At 46.5% G+C, this 12,821-nt stretch overlaps 1 protein-coding gene across 1 annotated transcript; it reads left to right on the top strand.

Annotated features, from left to right (window-relative positions):
* Nucleotides 1-5,212: 5,212 nt before the first annotated feature.
* LOC125120800 (spermatogenesis-associated protein 31A6-like) lies at nt 5,213-11,760 on the top strand. Its single transcript, XM_047769220.1, has 5 exons — nt 5,213-5,343; nt 5,433-5,631; nt 6,869-6,980; nt 7,046-7,148; nt 7,806-11,760. The coding sequence occupies exons 1-5, from the start codon at nt 5,213-5,215 to the stop codon at nt 11,758-11,760; spliced, it is 4,500 nt and encodes a 1,499-aa protein (XP_047625176.1).
* Nucleotides 11,761-12,821: the final 1,061 nt, after the last annotated feature.

The following is a 12,821-nucleotide window of genomic DNA, read 5'->3' on the forward strand; positions in this document are numbered from 1 at the left end:
GTTGCAGCTTTTCTGGGCTGCAGGGGCTCTTCTAGGGGGCTGGTGGTGCTGAGCAGCTATTCCGTGGGAGTGGGGCACCCCCTAGGGGCTTGGGCGGGTAGCAGGGCCACTAGAAACCCAAGAGGCTCCTCCCCAGGGCAGCCCGACTCAGAAAGACCATCTGAGTTCTCTTCCTGGCTTGGCCAGGCTTGTTGCAACTTTTCTGGGCTGTAGGGGGTCCTGCCTGGAGCTGGCAGTCCTATACAGCTGATCCACTAGGGCACCCCCTGGGGGCTTGGGCAGGTAGAAGGGCCGTTGGAAACCGAAGAGGCTCCTCCCCGGGGCAGCCTGACTCAGAAAAACCGTCCGGGAATTAGGCAGATCTATTCACTGCCTGGCTAGGCTTGTTCTAGTTTTTCTGGGCTGCAGGCCTTTTCTCGGGGGCTGGTGGTGTTTGGTGCTACTCTGCAGAAGGGTAGCCCCTCCAAAGGCAAGCAGGCCTGTGCAGGGACAGCCCCTGCAGTGGTAGGCTTCAGGCAATTGTTGAGGCCAGCCCTCCTGGATGGCAGGCAGCCCCAGGTTCGGTGAGAGCGTAGGGGGTGGCGGGGGTGGGGTGAGGGGATGCACTGGGAAGCACAGCTTTCATCTAGCTAGCAGGCCTGTAAGCTTGCTGTGGCGTGGGGGGTATTCTATGGGGACCCACCCCTTCTTCTCTCCCCTCCCCAGCACGGGCGCAGACCAGGCTCTTTTCCCAGGTTCCCTCTAATGCGGCTTTCCACTTCCCCGCCCCTAGAGTATTGCTCCCTTCCTCTGCGACAGCTTTGTTTTCTAGTCTCCCAGGCAGTCTCTGCCCCGTCAAATGGTTTCTAGACCTCCCAAGCAGTTTCCGCTCCGCCCCGCCCCCCCAGCCTGGGGACTAACCTCTGGAGCCTAGGTCTCGGTGCCCAGCCCCCACCCAGGCATCCCCCAGCCCTTTCTCGGGGACCAACCTTTGGAGGTGACGTCTTGGTGCCCAGCCCCCACCCAGGCGTCCCCCCGGCCCTTTCTCGGGGACTAACCTCTGGAGCCGAGGATTCGGTGCCCAGCCCCCACCCAGGCGTCTCAGTTTTTGGTGACTATGCCCGTAGTTTGGATGGTCCCTTCGGTTCTTGATCGGCTTTTCCGTACTCCAACTTACTGCTACACTCTTCTCTGCATCTGGAGATTCCTCCGGTTCGTTTGATCTTTCCCCCGTGTAGGTGACTTTCCAGGGTACGGGATCCCTTTCTCCTCCGCAGTTCCCTTTTGGGAGGGCCGTCCCGCTCGGATTCACCTTCTCTCACTCTCCTCTTTTCTCCCGTTCTGCCCCGTAATGTCACGAACTTCTTGCCATTATTGGAGTTTAGGTTCTTCTGCCAGCGATTGGTTGCTGTTCTGTGCGAGTCATTTATTCTGTAGATGTGCTTTTTTTTGTTGTGTTTGTGGGAGAGGGTGAGCGTGTCCCCCTACTCCTCCGCCATCTTGTCCTCTCCTCCACCTTCCTTTTCACAGGTGCTGTGCTGGGCATTTGGGACACAGAGTAAAAAAATGTAGCAACCTACTGAATAATAGTTATTAATGTTGTCTTTATTGCCAACACTAGCAACTACGTTCCACATATGAGTGTGAAAAATTTATATCTCTGGGTCCAATATAAAAAGGCTTAGAGGAGAAGCCAGGAAACCTGGGTCTTGGTTCTAGCTGTGTCACTAATTTCCTCTTCTACCAACATAAAGGCATTTTCTACTATTTTCAATTTGCTATTTTTATTGTACTATACTCATCAATAGCATATGTATTTCTGGTTTATAGGCAAAACATTCAATCTAGTGTCTGCTTCTGGTATAATGAATCTCTATAGAGTCTAGTAAATACTACTGTAATTTGATTGCTAAATTCCCAGACTTTTCTTTGTATGGATTTGCAGCAAAAGATATGAATGACTAATATTAGGCATCACAATCCTACAGCGTTTGAAAAATAAAATTTTCTGAATTTTTTTTTTAAAATGCAGGTATCAAAGTTTGAAACTTGAAAAGATAAAACTAAAATAAAATGGCTAAGAATGTCATTCTTTAAAAAAAAAAGAAGAAACCTGTAATGGATATAAGAAGATACAAATTAACATGAATTAAATAATCTGGAAAATAAGATGAAAGATTATATCTAAAATTTGGGACTGAAATCCCACTGCCGTACCTAATTAAGACTCCTTTTGGAAAGATCAGAGCATGAGTTCTCTAAAGGCAGCAGGGTAGACAAGCTATAAATATCCCCCTAGGGAATAGGATAAATCACTTGGGGGATTTTTTTGTTGTTGTTAATGTGTTAGGCACCAAAAACACCACTACAACTTCTGTGATTGTTATTTTGGCAAGAAAGTTTAGTAGGGAAAATGTCATTTTATTAGTTATTCATAGGACACACTTGAATTTTAAAGAAACATTTTGCAGAAAGCTGCCAGTCTCATTCCATTTTTTAACACTGATAGTGTGTGCAAAATGCTGAGAATGAATAAGGGGAAATAAGAGCTCATTTCAATTGCATTAGGGCAGCTACTATACTAAAATGTCTTTTTCTTTCATTTGTTTTGGAAAGCACAGTGTTCCTAATCTGAGGGTAAGGATGGCCAATATTTTCCTCTAATTTCTTAGTAGCATAGGCAGATCCCAACTTTTGCAGATTTATGTAGAATACCAAAGGTCTGCTATAGTTACAAGATTCCTCAAATTTTTCTAATTAATAGGGACATCTTTTTTTTCCCTCTTCTCCTTGTTTTTTTTTTTTTCTGAACTTTATACCATAGTCTAAATTTGGAAATAGAACTTTTTTAGTTGCAATCATTTCTGACAGCAATCTTAAAAAATTCAGTAAGAGAACTTACAAAGACTTTTTGCTTAAAAGTTCTTATTACTCTAGAAGTTATACTTTCCTAAAAACTGTGATATCTGAAAGCTACAACTCACTGTTTGCCAGAGGACTTTATTTGAAACACAGTAGAGCTATAGGAGTTCCCATTGTGGCACAGCAGAAACCAATCCAACTAGCATCCATGAGGATGTGGGTCAATCCCCGGCCTTGCTCATTGGGTTGGGGATCCGGCATTGCCTTGAGCTATGGTGTAGTTCACAGACACGGCTCAGATCCCACGTTGCAGTGGCTGTAGTGTAGGCCAGCAGCTATATCTCTGATTCGACCCCTAGCCTGGGAACATCCACAGTGCAGCCCTAAAAAAGCAAAAAAATAAAATAAAATAAAATAAAATAAAATAGTAGAGCTATAAATCTTTGAAATTGTTAAGAAAGCTAAAAGGGAAAAATGTGGAGTCACCTTTAACTTTTAATCACTGTGGGGAGTAGGTCAGTTATTACCTAATCATTAACCCATTGAAATGATTTCTATGCTATTTCTGTTTAATCTGTGTACCTGTCTATTGCTTGGCCAATTCAACCTACATTAATTACATCAATACAATACCTTTATACTTTGTTTTTTCCATCTTTAAAATTGTCTTGATTATTTCACACTTAGTTTCCATAAAAATTTTAAAATCAGCTTGTCCCAAAACATGCAAATAAATAAAACACTTGTCATTTGTTTGGAATGTCCTATTTATAGACTTTATTTGAAGAGAATTATATCTTTAAAAGAGGATTCCTTAACAGCAGCACTTTAGATATTTTGAACTGGATTTTTTTTATAATCTAAGTATAGTTTTGACCTATAATATTATTTTCAGGTGTATAGTATAGTGATTTGAATTTTTTATAGATATTACCCCATATAAAGTCATCATAAAACATTAGCTGCTCTATACATTACATTCTTATATCTTATTTATTTTGTACCTAGTAGGTTTGTACATTTTAATCCCCATTCCCTATACTGCCCCTCCACTTACCTCCAGGAGATAGGTGGGCTCCAGGCTAGACATGTTCAACTAGCCTTCAGTTTATACTTCGAGATAGAAATAACAAAGGAACAGAGTAAATAGCTGGACTTTGTCTCCTGTGGACACTTAAAATAATGATAATAGCAGGGGCAGAGAGCGGCTAAGCCCTCCTTGGGTAAAAGATCAGGAGATCACATATTTATCATCCTTGGGGTCAAGGAGACCTCCACTACACATGCGCAGAAAGGCTACTCCATGGTGGGGGGTCAAAAAGAGAGGGAGTGCTACCCCATAACAGGTGTTGTCACTATTCCCATAAATCCCCACACTGGAATCCATTATGCACACGTGTTTTGGGGAGGACCCTAGGTTTGCTCAGGTGTGATAAATAAAGCAAGATAGTTGGCCAGAGGAAAACAAAGACCTGGAAGAATTGCCCCCATATAAGCGATTTAACTCACCCGTTGGAATCCTCCTCACTAGTGGGGACATACACATGCCTTTCTGATTGTGCTGTTTTACTGCTAAACTGCTTCCCTGTGTGTCCTCCCACATGTACTATGTTTACAATAATAAACTTTGTGCCTATTTTTACAATTTTTGCCTCCTGGGAACAGTCTTGCTTTTAACAGAGGCAAGAATGAAGGCAACTCTTCTTTTAGACTCTAGCTCCTGGTGGTCTAACAACTAAGATTCCTGGTTTTCACTCAGGCTGCCCAAGTTTAATTCCTGAGAAGGAAATTAAGATCTCACTTCAAGCCTTTACTCACTTCTGTCTCCCCCAAATCAGAAGAATGGGAGTGTGTGTGTGTGTGTGTGTGTGTGTGTGTGTCTGTCTGTCTGTCTGTCTCTCTGTGTCTATGTTTAGTATGTCTCAAAAGTCTTCCTACAGTTTAAACTTTACTAACTCCAGAATTATATATGCTACAAATGTACAAAAATGCCATTTGAAATTTTTATTACATATAATTCTTTCATAGTTAATTTTGAAAAATAATTTTGCTTTGTGTGTAGGTCCCTCTGAGAGAAGATGGGACAAAATACACACTATTCAAATTTTACAAAACTAAGTAAGTGTAAAAGAAATTTAAATTTTTTGCCTAGCTTGACACAAACATGACATGCAGAAGTTGGAGTTAAGGACAAAGGAAATCTTGAGTGTAAAAATCCCTGGGAAACAGCCAACTTCTAGAGTCAACTTCAGATTTTCAAAAGTTATAAAATAAGTGGGCCTTGGGTCGAGATCTCTAATAACAAAGGAGCCGGGTAACATCCAGGCTCCAGATGGAATGAACAGAAAATTGGCTAGTATCTCTCTACAGCATGAGAGTAGTTGGAAGGAGGGATCTAGAAGCCCAGGAGGGTGCAGGGACCTGGGGGCTGGATGGTGGGGAATGGACAGTGGTTCAGCCTATTCCTCTTCTCGCCCCTCCCCCCACCCTTCGGCGCCCTTTGTGAGGCCACAGCTCTGTGATGTAGGCCTGTGATGTAGGCCTGGGTTCTACCTGTAAGTGATCTCCAGTACTCTGTTGTTTGAGTGCAGCAGTGCAGTTCAGATGATGGAGAATCTCTTTGATTTGAAAAGCGTTATTGAGACTTGGCTGACATCCAGCCAGACTTCCTGGGTGGTTGACACCATCCTCGCATTCCTGTGTGGACTGGGGATCTTCCTCCTGTTACTTCCTTGCTTCCAGAGTAATCCATCCTTACCACCACCTAGAAAACTTAGAAACAGCAGGAAGGTAAGAAACATTTGGCTCAGTCTCAACAGAGATTATTTAGTTTTATCTTTTTTTTTTTTTTTTGTCTTTTTGCTATTTCTTGGGCCACTTGGGCCCAAGGCTAGGGGTTCCCAGGCTAGGGGTCAAATCGGAGCTGTAGCCGCAGGCCTACACCAGGCTAGGGGTCAAATCGGAGCTGTAGCCGCAGGCCTACACCAGAGCCACAGCAATGCAGGATCCGAGCTGTGTCTGCAACCTACACCACAGCTCACGGCAACGCCGGATCGTTAACCCACTGAGTAAGGGCAGGGACCGAACCCGCAACCTCATGGTTCCTAGTCGGATTCGTTAACCACTACGCCATGAACGGGAACTCCTTCTCTTATTCTTATTTCAAGTTTTCTAAATTTCCTGGAGAGACTCCTGAGACAGGAACTCTCAGGAAAGCATAGAATATCATCCTTCTAGAGACAACCCAGGAGAAACAGGGGTTAAAGTGGGCCTGAGGATTTCTAGCCCAAGATCTCAGACCAGGAGTCCAAGTATGATGGAAGGCCCCAGGAAAAGACTAGTGGCCAAGGACTGGATTACTAAGAGTTCAATTTCTGCCGGAAGACTGACCCAGGAGCACTGGTTCACCAGCCACCTTCTCATGGCAGGTGTCTCAAGAGAGTCTTTCTTCTGTGTTGAACTGAGAGCAGTGCTGAGCCCCTGAGAGCAACAGAGCAGTGGTTAGCACGGTGTTCTGGCCTTGGGAGGAAGAATGCTATCTGACAAATCTCACATGGACATTTAGGTCTGAGAATGTGTGTGTTTCTTGATCAGAGGAACAGTGACATAAGAAATCTGTGGTTGGAGTTCCCACCATGGTACAGCAGAGTAGAAACCTGACTAGTATCCATAAGGGTATGGGTTTGATTACTGCCTGGCTCACTAGCATTTCTGTGAGCTGAGGTGTAAGTCACAGCTGTGGCTCAGATCTGGCATTGCTGTGACTGTGGTGTAAGCTGGCATCTGTTGTTCTGATTCAACCCATAGCCTGAGAACTTACATATGCTGTGGGTACAGCTCTAAAAAAAAAGAAAGAAATCCATGGTGAATGTCACTTAGAAAAGCCTTTTTTGCATTCTTCAAAGAAGAAAAACTGAAAATATTGTTATTCATTTTACAAATAAGTAAAATTACAAACAAAATCACAGAGGTCCAATAGTAGAAATTCATTTTGTTCATGAACACTGAGCATCTGCAGTCTGTTTAGAAAGAGAAGAGTGAGAATCGGGTGCCAGACCCTCATTCTTTTCTCATCTGTCAGCATCAGGTGGAGCCAAGGGGGAGGAGCCGGAGTAGGAAGAAAAGTGGAGCTTTAAAAGGTAAGGCCCTGCCATTCAGCCCTGCATGCCCCTGAGAGTTAGCTTCTATTGCATCTGTCCCTCAGGCCCAGCTCCACAGTCTCTGAGGAGGCCCATTCCTCAGAGGCAGAGCCCAGTCTTCAAGAAACAGAACTTTGGGGAGGCCCCTGGGAAGGAGATCAGAGCCCAGTAATTTGTGCTCAGAATTAAGCCATGAAGAGCCTTGAAATGGAGTGTATGGGCTGTAGTGGACTCTCCTGAGTTGGGAGATAGGAACTTCAGGTTATTTAACTTTACTCCAATTGCAGTTTTAAGGGCCACAAGGGGTAATGACAGTGGAAGCACTTTGCAAAGGACAAACCCTTGTAAAGTGAGCCTTGCCATCACTGTCAGGGACACATGTCCTTTGACACTGATGCTTGGGCTCCAGAGTCTACTCCCCCAAAGTTTTCCCTTAAAGGGACATTGCACTCAGCCTCCTAAAAGACTCTTAGGCCTCTGCATTCACTGCCATGACCCAGTCTCTCCTATTTCCAGCTTGCAGAGATTGCCTGAAAGAACTGGAGGAGACTCATAGCCTGGTTTCACTTCTGCAAAGGTAAAGAATCTTTCCCCTTCTCTCCTGGGACCTCTTTTTCCCAGAGCTTCTGAGGCAACCCCACCATGGGACTGGGAGCCATGGAAGGGTGTGGCTAACGCCCAAGGGTGAGGGACAGCAGGAGCATTAAGTCAGTGTGGGGGCAGAGGAGGGATCCTGTGCCTCAGGTGCCCACCCCTGTCTGGCCTGCCCAGCCCTCCTGGCCTCATCCACTCCTGGCTGCAGCTTCTTTCTCCCATCTCCTACAGCCACCTGGGGAGGCTCCCTGACAAGGGCAGTTTTCATCCGCTCTCATGTCAAGAACCCCCTGGTGAGACGTGTGAAGCAGTGCCTGCTGGAGTCTGCCAGCCTTGTGGGGAGCCTGTAGAAGATGCTGCTCCTGCCATGCCCCCATTGGCTCCTCTGAGCAAGCACCCTCCACCACTGGCCTCCACCCTTTTACCAGGCCCGACGACCTCCTCAGCATCTGTTCATTCACACACATCCCTGAATGCCTCTCAGCCACCAGAGCCTTCTGTTCCCCTGACCAGCCTTTCACCCTGGCCACTTGATCTTTCCTCTCCCCCACCATGTCCACCTGATTCAGAGGCTTGCCCTCCACCTCCAACAGCCTCCTCTGCCCCCACACCACAAGATTCTACTCCAACTCTTACTCAGGGTGATCCCTCAATGGAACTACCGCTGGGCACTGTTCCACAGAACTTATCTCCACACAACCCTGGGTCAACATCTCTCGCCCCAGCCATCTCAGGCTTTGGTCGCTCAGGTTGTCCCCCTTCAGCTCTGTCCCGGTGGCAGGCAGCAGCCAAAGCCTTGTGCCTCTCAAGATCATCACAGGGAAAGTCCCAGGAAAAGCACCTTTCTTACCACCCACCAGATGCCTCATTCTCAGTAGGCCCCTCAGACAGAGAGATGGAGGCTAGTAGCCCCTCTTTGCTCAGCTCTGATGACCAGAAGCTCCTAGAGATACAAATGACAAAGACAGTCGAGATCAAGATTTGGAAGGAGAAAGAAAAAGATGGATCAAATCTAAAACAAATGAGCCCAGACTGCCACCTGGATTCCTTGGGGAATATGTTGAAAGCACTGGGTGCTGATCAAAACACCACGACTGCCCAAATTTTCTGGAACACAAAAGACAAACCAGAGCAGCTGCCTTGTCCTCAGCAGCTCTCATATCCCAACCATCTACAGCAGGAATATAACCAGCTTTTCTGGGGTCTCCCTTCTTTGCACAGTGAATCCTTGGTGGCTACTGCCTGGATCTCTGAGAGCCCTTCAGCACCCCAATCTCCTTCTTTCTTATTCAACAGAATTCCAAACGCCAGCCCAGTTCAAATGCAAGCTAAAATATCTCCACTGCTTTCCCAGTTCCAGCCCCTATCCCATCTGGAGTTCCAATCTCAACCTTTTATTCCAACAATACCTCAATTCCAGCTCACACCTCTGGCTCAGGTCCAAACACAGGCCCCGCTCAAACCTTCTCTCCCAATTGAAACACCTTCTTCTCCACCCCAGATTAGAGCCTGTGGAATACGTTGCCCTTTAGCCCCGAATAAGCCACAATCTCTCACTCCAACTGAGATTCCACATTCAGAACAGTCCTTCTTGCTGAAGCAACTAGAAAATGCATGGGATTTATCCTCTGAGGTCAAAAGATCTCAGGAAGTCTCTAGTGTCTTCACGTCCAAATTTCCTGAGGACAGCTGGGTAGGCTCCATCCTTCCTGAGAATTTTCCAATCAGTCCTGAGCTCCGGAAACAACTGGAACAACATCTCCAAAAATGGCTCATCCAACACCGGTGGGAGCTTCCCCAAAGGATCCAAGAGTCTTTAGAGATAAGTCAGCTTCAAGAAGAATTTCCAAGGACACGGCAAGCAAAGGCCAAGCATGGACCCTCACGGCCCTCTTCATTTACAGGTGAAAGCAGCAAGGATGCACAGAAGGTGGGGTTCCGGCTAAGCCAGGACCTGGGTAAGGGCCTGGGGCATATTCTGGGGAAGGTCCCAAAAGATCTGTTTGGGAGCTCAGAAAGCTCCCTAGTGAGGTTTCAGGAGGAGGATCCTGAGGAGTCAGAAAGTGACTTGAGTCTCCTGAGGAATGATTTAGGAATTAATTCACTAAGGAGCTTAGACAAGGATCTAGAAAAAATCCTGAAAGGCCATTTGGTCAGGAAGCTGGGACAGGTTGCCAAGGATTTGATTCCTAGAGATGTGAATCAATCCCGGCTCACTGTCAGTCATGCTTCTCTCAAGTCTGACACTCACATGGAAACCAGGAATCTGGGAATCCTGAAGAGTTGGGCACCCTGTGTGAACACCTCCCATAGGGTTTCCTTCCTTGATCCAGACACTCGAGATAGGCTAGAAGCACATATCATAAGGTTTCGGGTAAAGCATAGGTGGGGCTTACCCCTCAAGGTCCTCAAGCCCATAAATCTCTTTAAGTTGAAAAAAGCTCAACCCTCACCCATTCAGCAGTTTTCCTTTTGCCCCTCAGCCACCTATGTATCTGGGGCCCGTTCAACAGTCAGATTTGCAGAGTTCCTTGGAAAGCCCCCTCAGGCCCATTCAAGGGAGAGGGTGATAACAAAAGAGTCAGCTCCCACCCTGGTGAGGCCTCTCCTTGGCCCCTCACCTGTGAGTGAGGAAGCCCAGAGGGTCCTGGGAAGGATCCCAGCTGGTGAGTACCATGGGCCCTCCAAGGCTTCTCTGACTGGACAGGAGGCCAGGCCACCTTCTCGGTCCCTCACAGTCAGCCTTATGGGCAGAACCTGGAAGAGCGAGACTGTGGAGTGGGCCAAGAGGGACAGCCTAGAGCCACATTCAAGTTCAACATTGGCCTGGAATGAGCCAAGAGAAGAGAGGGATTGCCAGGCTTCACAAGACACCAGCCAGGGGATACCAATTCTGGAAGTGAACTTAGGAATGCAGTCTTTGAGAGCTGAAGAGGCCAGGGAGGCAGTGGAGCCTAAGGAGTCCTCTGCTCTTAAACCACAGTCTAGAGTTATCTTGGGAACCAAAATGCTGACAAAATGCCAAACCACAAATGTACACATGACGAGTTTAAGGGCTCCAGGAACCAGTAAAATCTCCCTGCTCCCTAGAATGTCTGCTTTCCAACATCCAGGTGAGCCATGCCTTAACACAGAGGTCGCTCATGAGTTTAAGTCCAAAGTGAAGCTACAGTCAGATAACCAGCTTCAAGGCTGTCCCAAACACATGTTTCTTGCTGCAAGAAACTTGTCTTCTCGGGTGTCCCAATACCCTCCCCCAAAAGTGCCCACTGGAGATAGGTTAGCTTCCCAGGCATTAAGCGGACCCATGGCAGCCCCAAGGAGCAGGCTAGGGCAGCAGGAGCCCCAAACTTCAAAACTTCAGGACTCATGGAAGAGCCAGAGCAAGATGATTGCCACTATTTCTAAGAGAAGGGACTGTAGGGGACCTAAACCAGGAGAACATGAAGAAAGTTTTAATGAATTAGGGACTTCTCAAGCTGGAAATATGAGCCACCCTTCCCAAGGCAGGGGAATAATAGGCTCTGTTGGGAGCAAATGTCCCCATCCCATGCCGGAGAAGAAACAGGGTCCTCCAGAAAGCCCCTTCCGAAAAAGAATGAGGCTATTGTTTGAGTGGATTTTCCCCAGTAAAAAAGTCAAAAGTCAGGACGCTTTGCAAAAAGGCAAGCCTGCCTCAGCTATTACCGAAAGCCAAGGACCAATCAAAAGCAAATCTATCTTGAAGAGTGAGACTGCTGAGGCTCGGGCACTCATGACAGCTGTTGGTCATATTCTAGAAGAAAAAATGGCAATTCACCATGGACATCATGCCACAAAGTTAAATGACCACAGACAGGAATTCCAAGCTTCAGTATGTGGGTGTTCCTGCTACCACAGGTTTCTCTTCTACCCAGAGCAAGGGAGAATGATGGGTTATAGAGCCTGTAGTCACCAAGCCAACTTCAAGGACCAGAGTTGTTCTTTCAGGGAAAGGGAAGTCAGACATCAACAGTCCTCAAAAAGTGTAAGATTCAACGATGAGCTGACAGGCCTTAGGCAACCCCCCACCTTATCACCCAAGAAGACTTTGTCTCCAGTCAGTCCCTGCCAGCATGGGTCAAGGATGCCAGGTGCCCTAGCCCGCCATCAACACTGTCCAAGGCACTGTTGTCTTCGGGGAGGTGTCTTGCCTAGCAAACCATAAATTGCTTCTCTAGTCTTTGCTTTAGTAGGAAAACATGTCTCCAAGAAAAAATTTAGTTCATGTAAAGAAAATGTTTTTCTCATTAATTCATACAAGGTGTGTAATGTTTCCCAATACATATACATTTTTCCCCCTCATAAAACATAGTATAATGGCTTTCGTGTGCTGTGTGCTTTGTCTTCTAGAATGTGGGGGGGGGCATGGAAGGAGGCTGACATTATAAGCTCTTTCCTTATCTTGAGTCCCTACATTGTACCTTATAATACTGTTATTATACAAATAAAAACTACTCCAAAAACGAGATGGGAAATATCTATGAAGACCACACCCCAGGATCTGGTTTAATCAGTCTTTCTTCTGCTTCTACCCCATTTTGAAGCTTGAGAGTTTACAGAGCTATATGGTTTACAGAGGCATGGTAGGGCTGAGCTTTCCAACTCGGGCTCCAGAAAGTGTTAGAGCCAAGTGGATGGAAGATTGTGGGGAATGGGGTACTGGGCCCTGAGTTCAGAAACAGGAGAAACCTGCCCCTGGATCTCTCAGTAGGGGATATAAAATATCTGCCCTTTAAGAGCTCCTTCTCTCCCTGATGAAGGGTGAAACTGAGATGTGCCCTTGTGAACCCCTTAGCTTAGCCTTAAAAAAATGTACATCATCATCCTTCCCACCTGTTTTTCCCACACTTTAGAGCAGCAAGGATGGCACTTCCACCTCCGTGTGTGTATATGGGGGAGTGTCAGGGAGGTTGCTGTGGGCTGTGTGGACCCCTGCCCCAAATACATGAATGTCTATGTTCATGGGTCGCCTACCTTCCCCTTTCTGTTAACCCCAGAGGAGGAGTGCTGGATGAATGGAACAGGGGTGTGATGGTGTGTATTAACTTATCTGATGGCCAAACACTGAATCTAGGGTGGATATAAGTGAAGAAAAAAGGATTGGATCCAAGGAAGGAGGCAAATTGGCACCAGGTGACCATAAATGTGCGGGAATCCCCTGACATACCACTACCATCTAAAGGCCCAGAGGGGAGGAAAAGTTAAGAGTTCAATAGCTCAACATAG

This window comes from Phacochoerus africanus, chromosome 2 (genome assembly GCF_016906955.1).
Source record: "Phacochoerus africanus isolate WHEZ1 chromosome 2, ROS_Pafr_v1, whole genome shotgun sequence".
Classification (NCBI taxonomy): domain Eukaryota; kingdom Metazoa; phylum Chordata; class Mammalia; order Artiodactyla; family Suidae; genus Phacochoerus; species Phacochoerus africanus.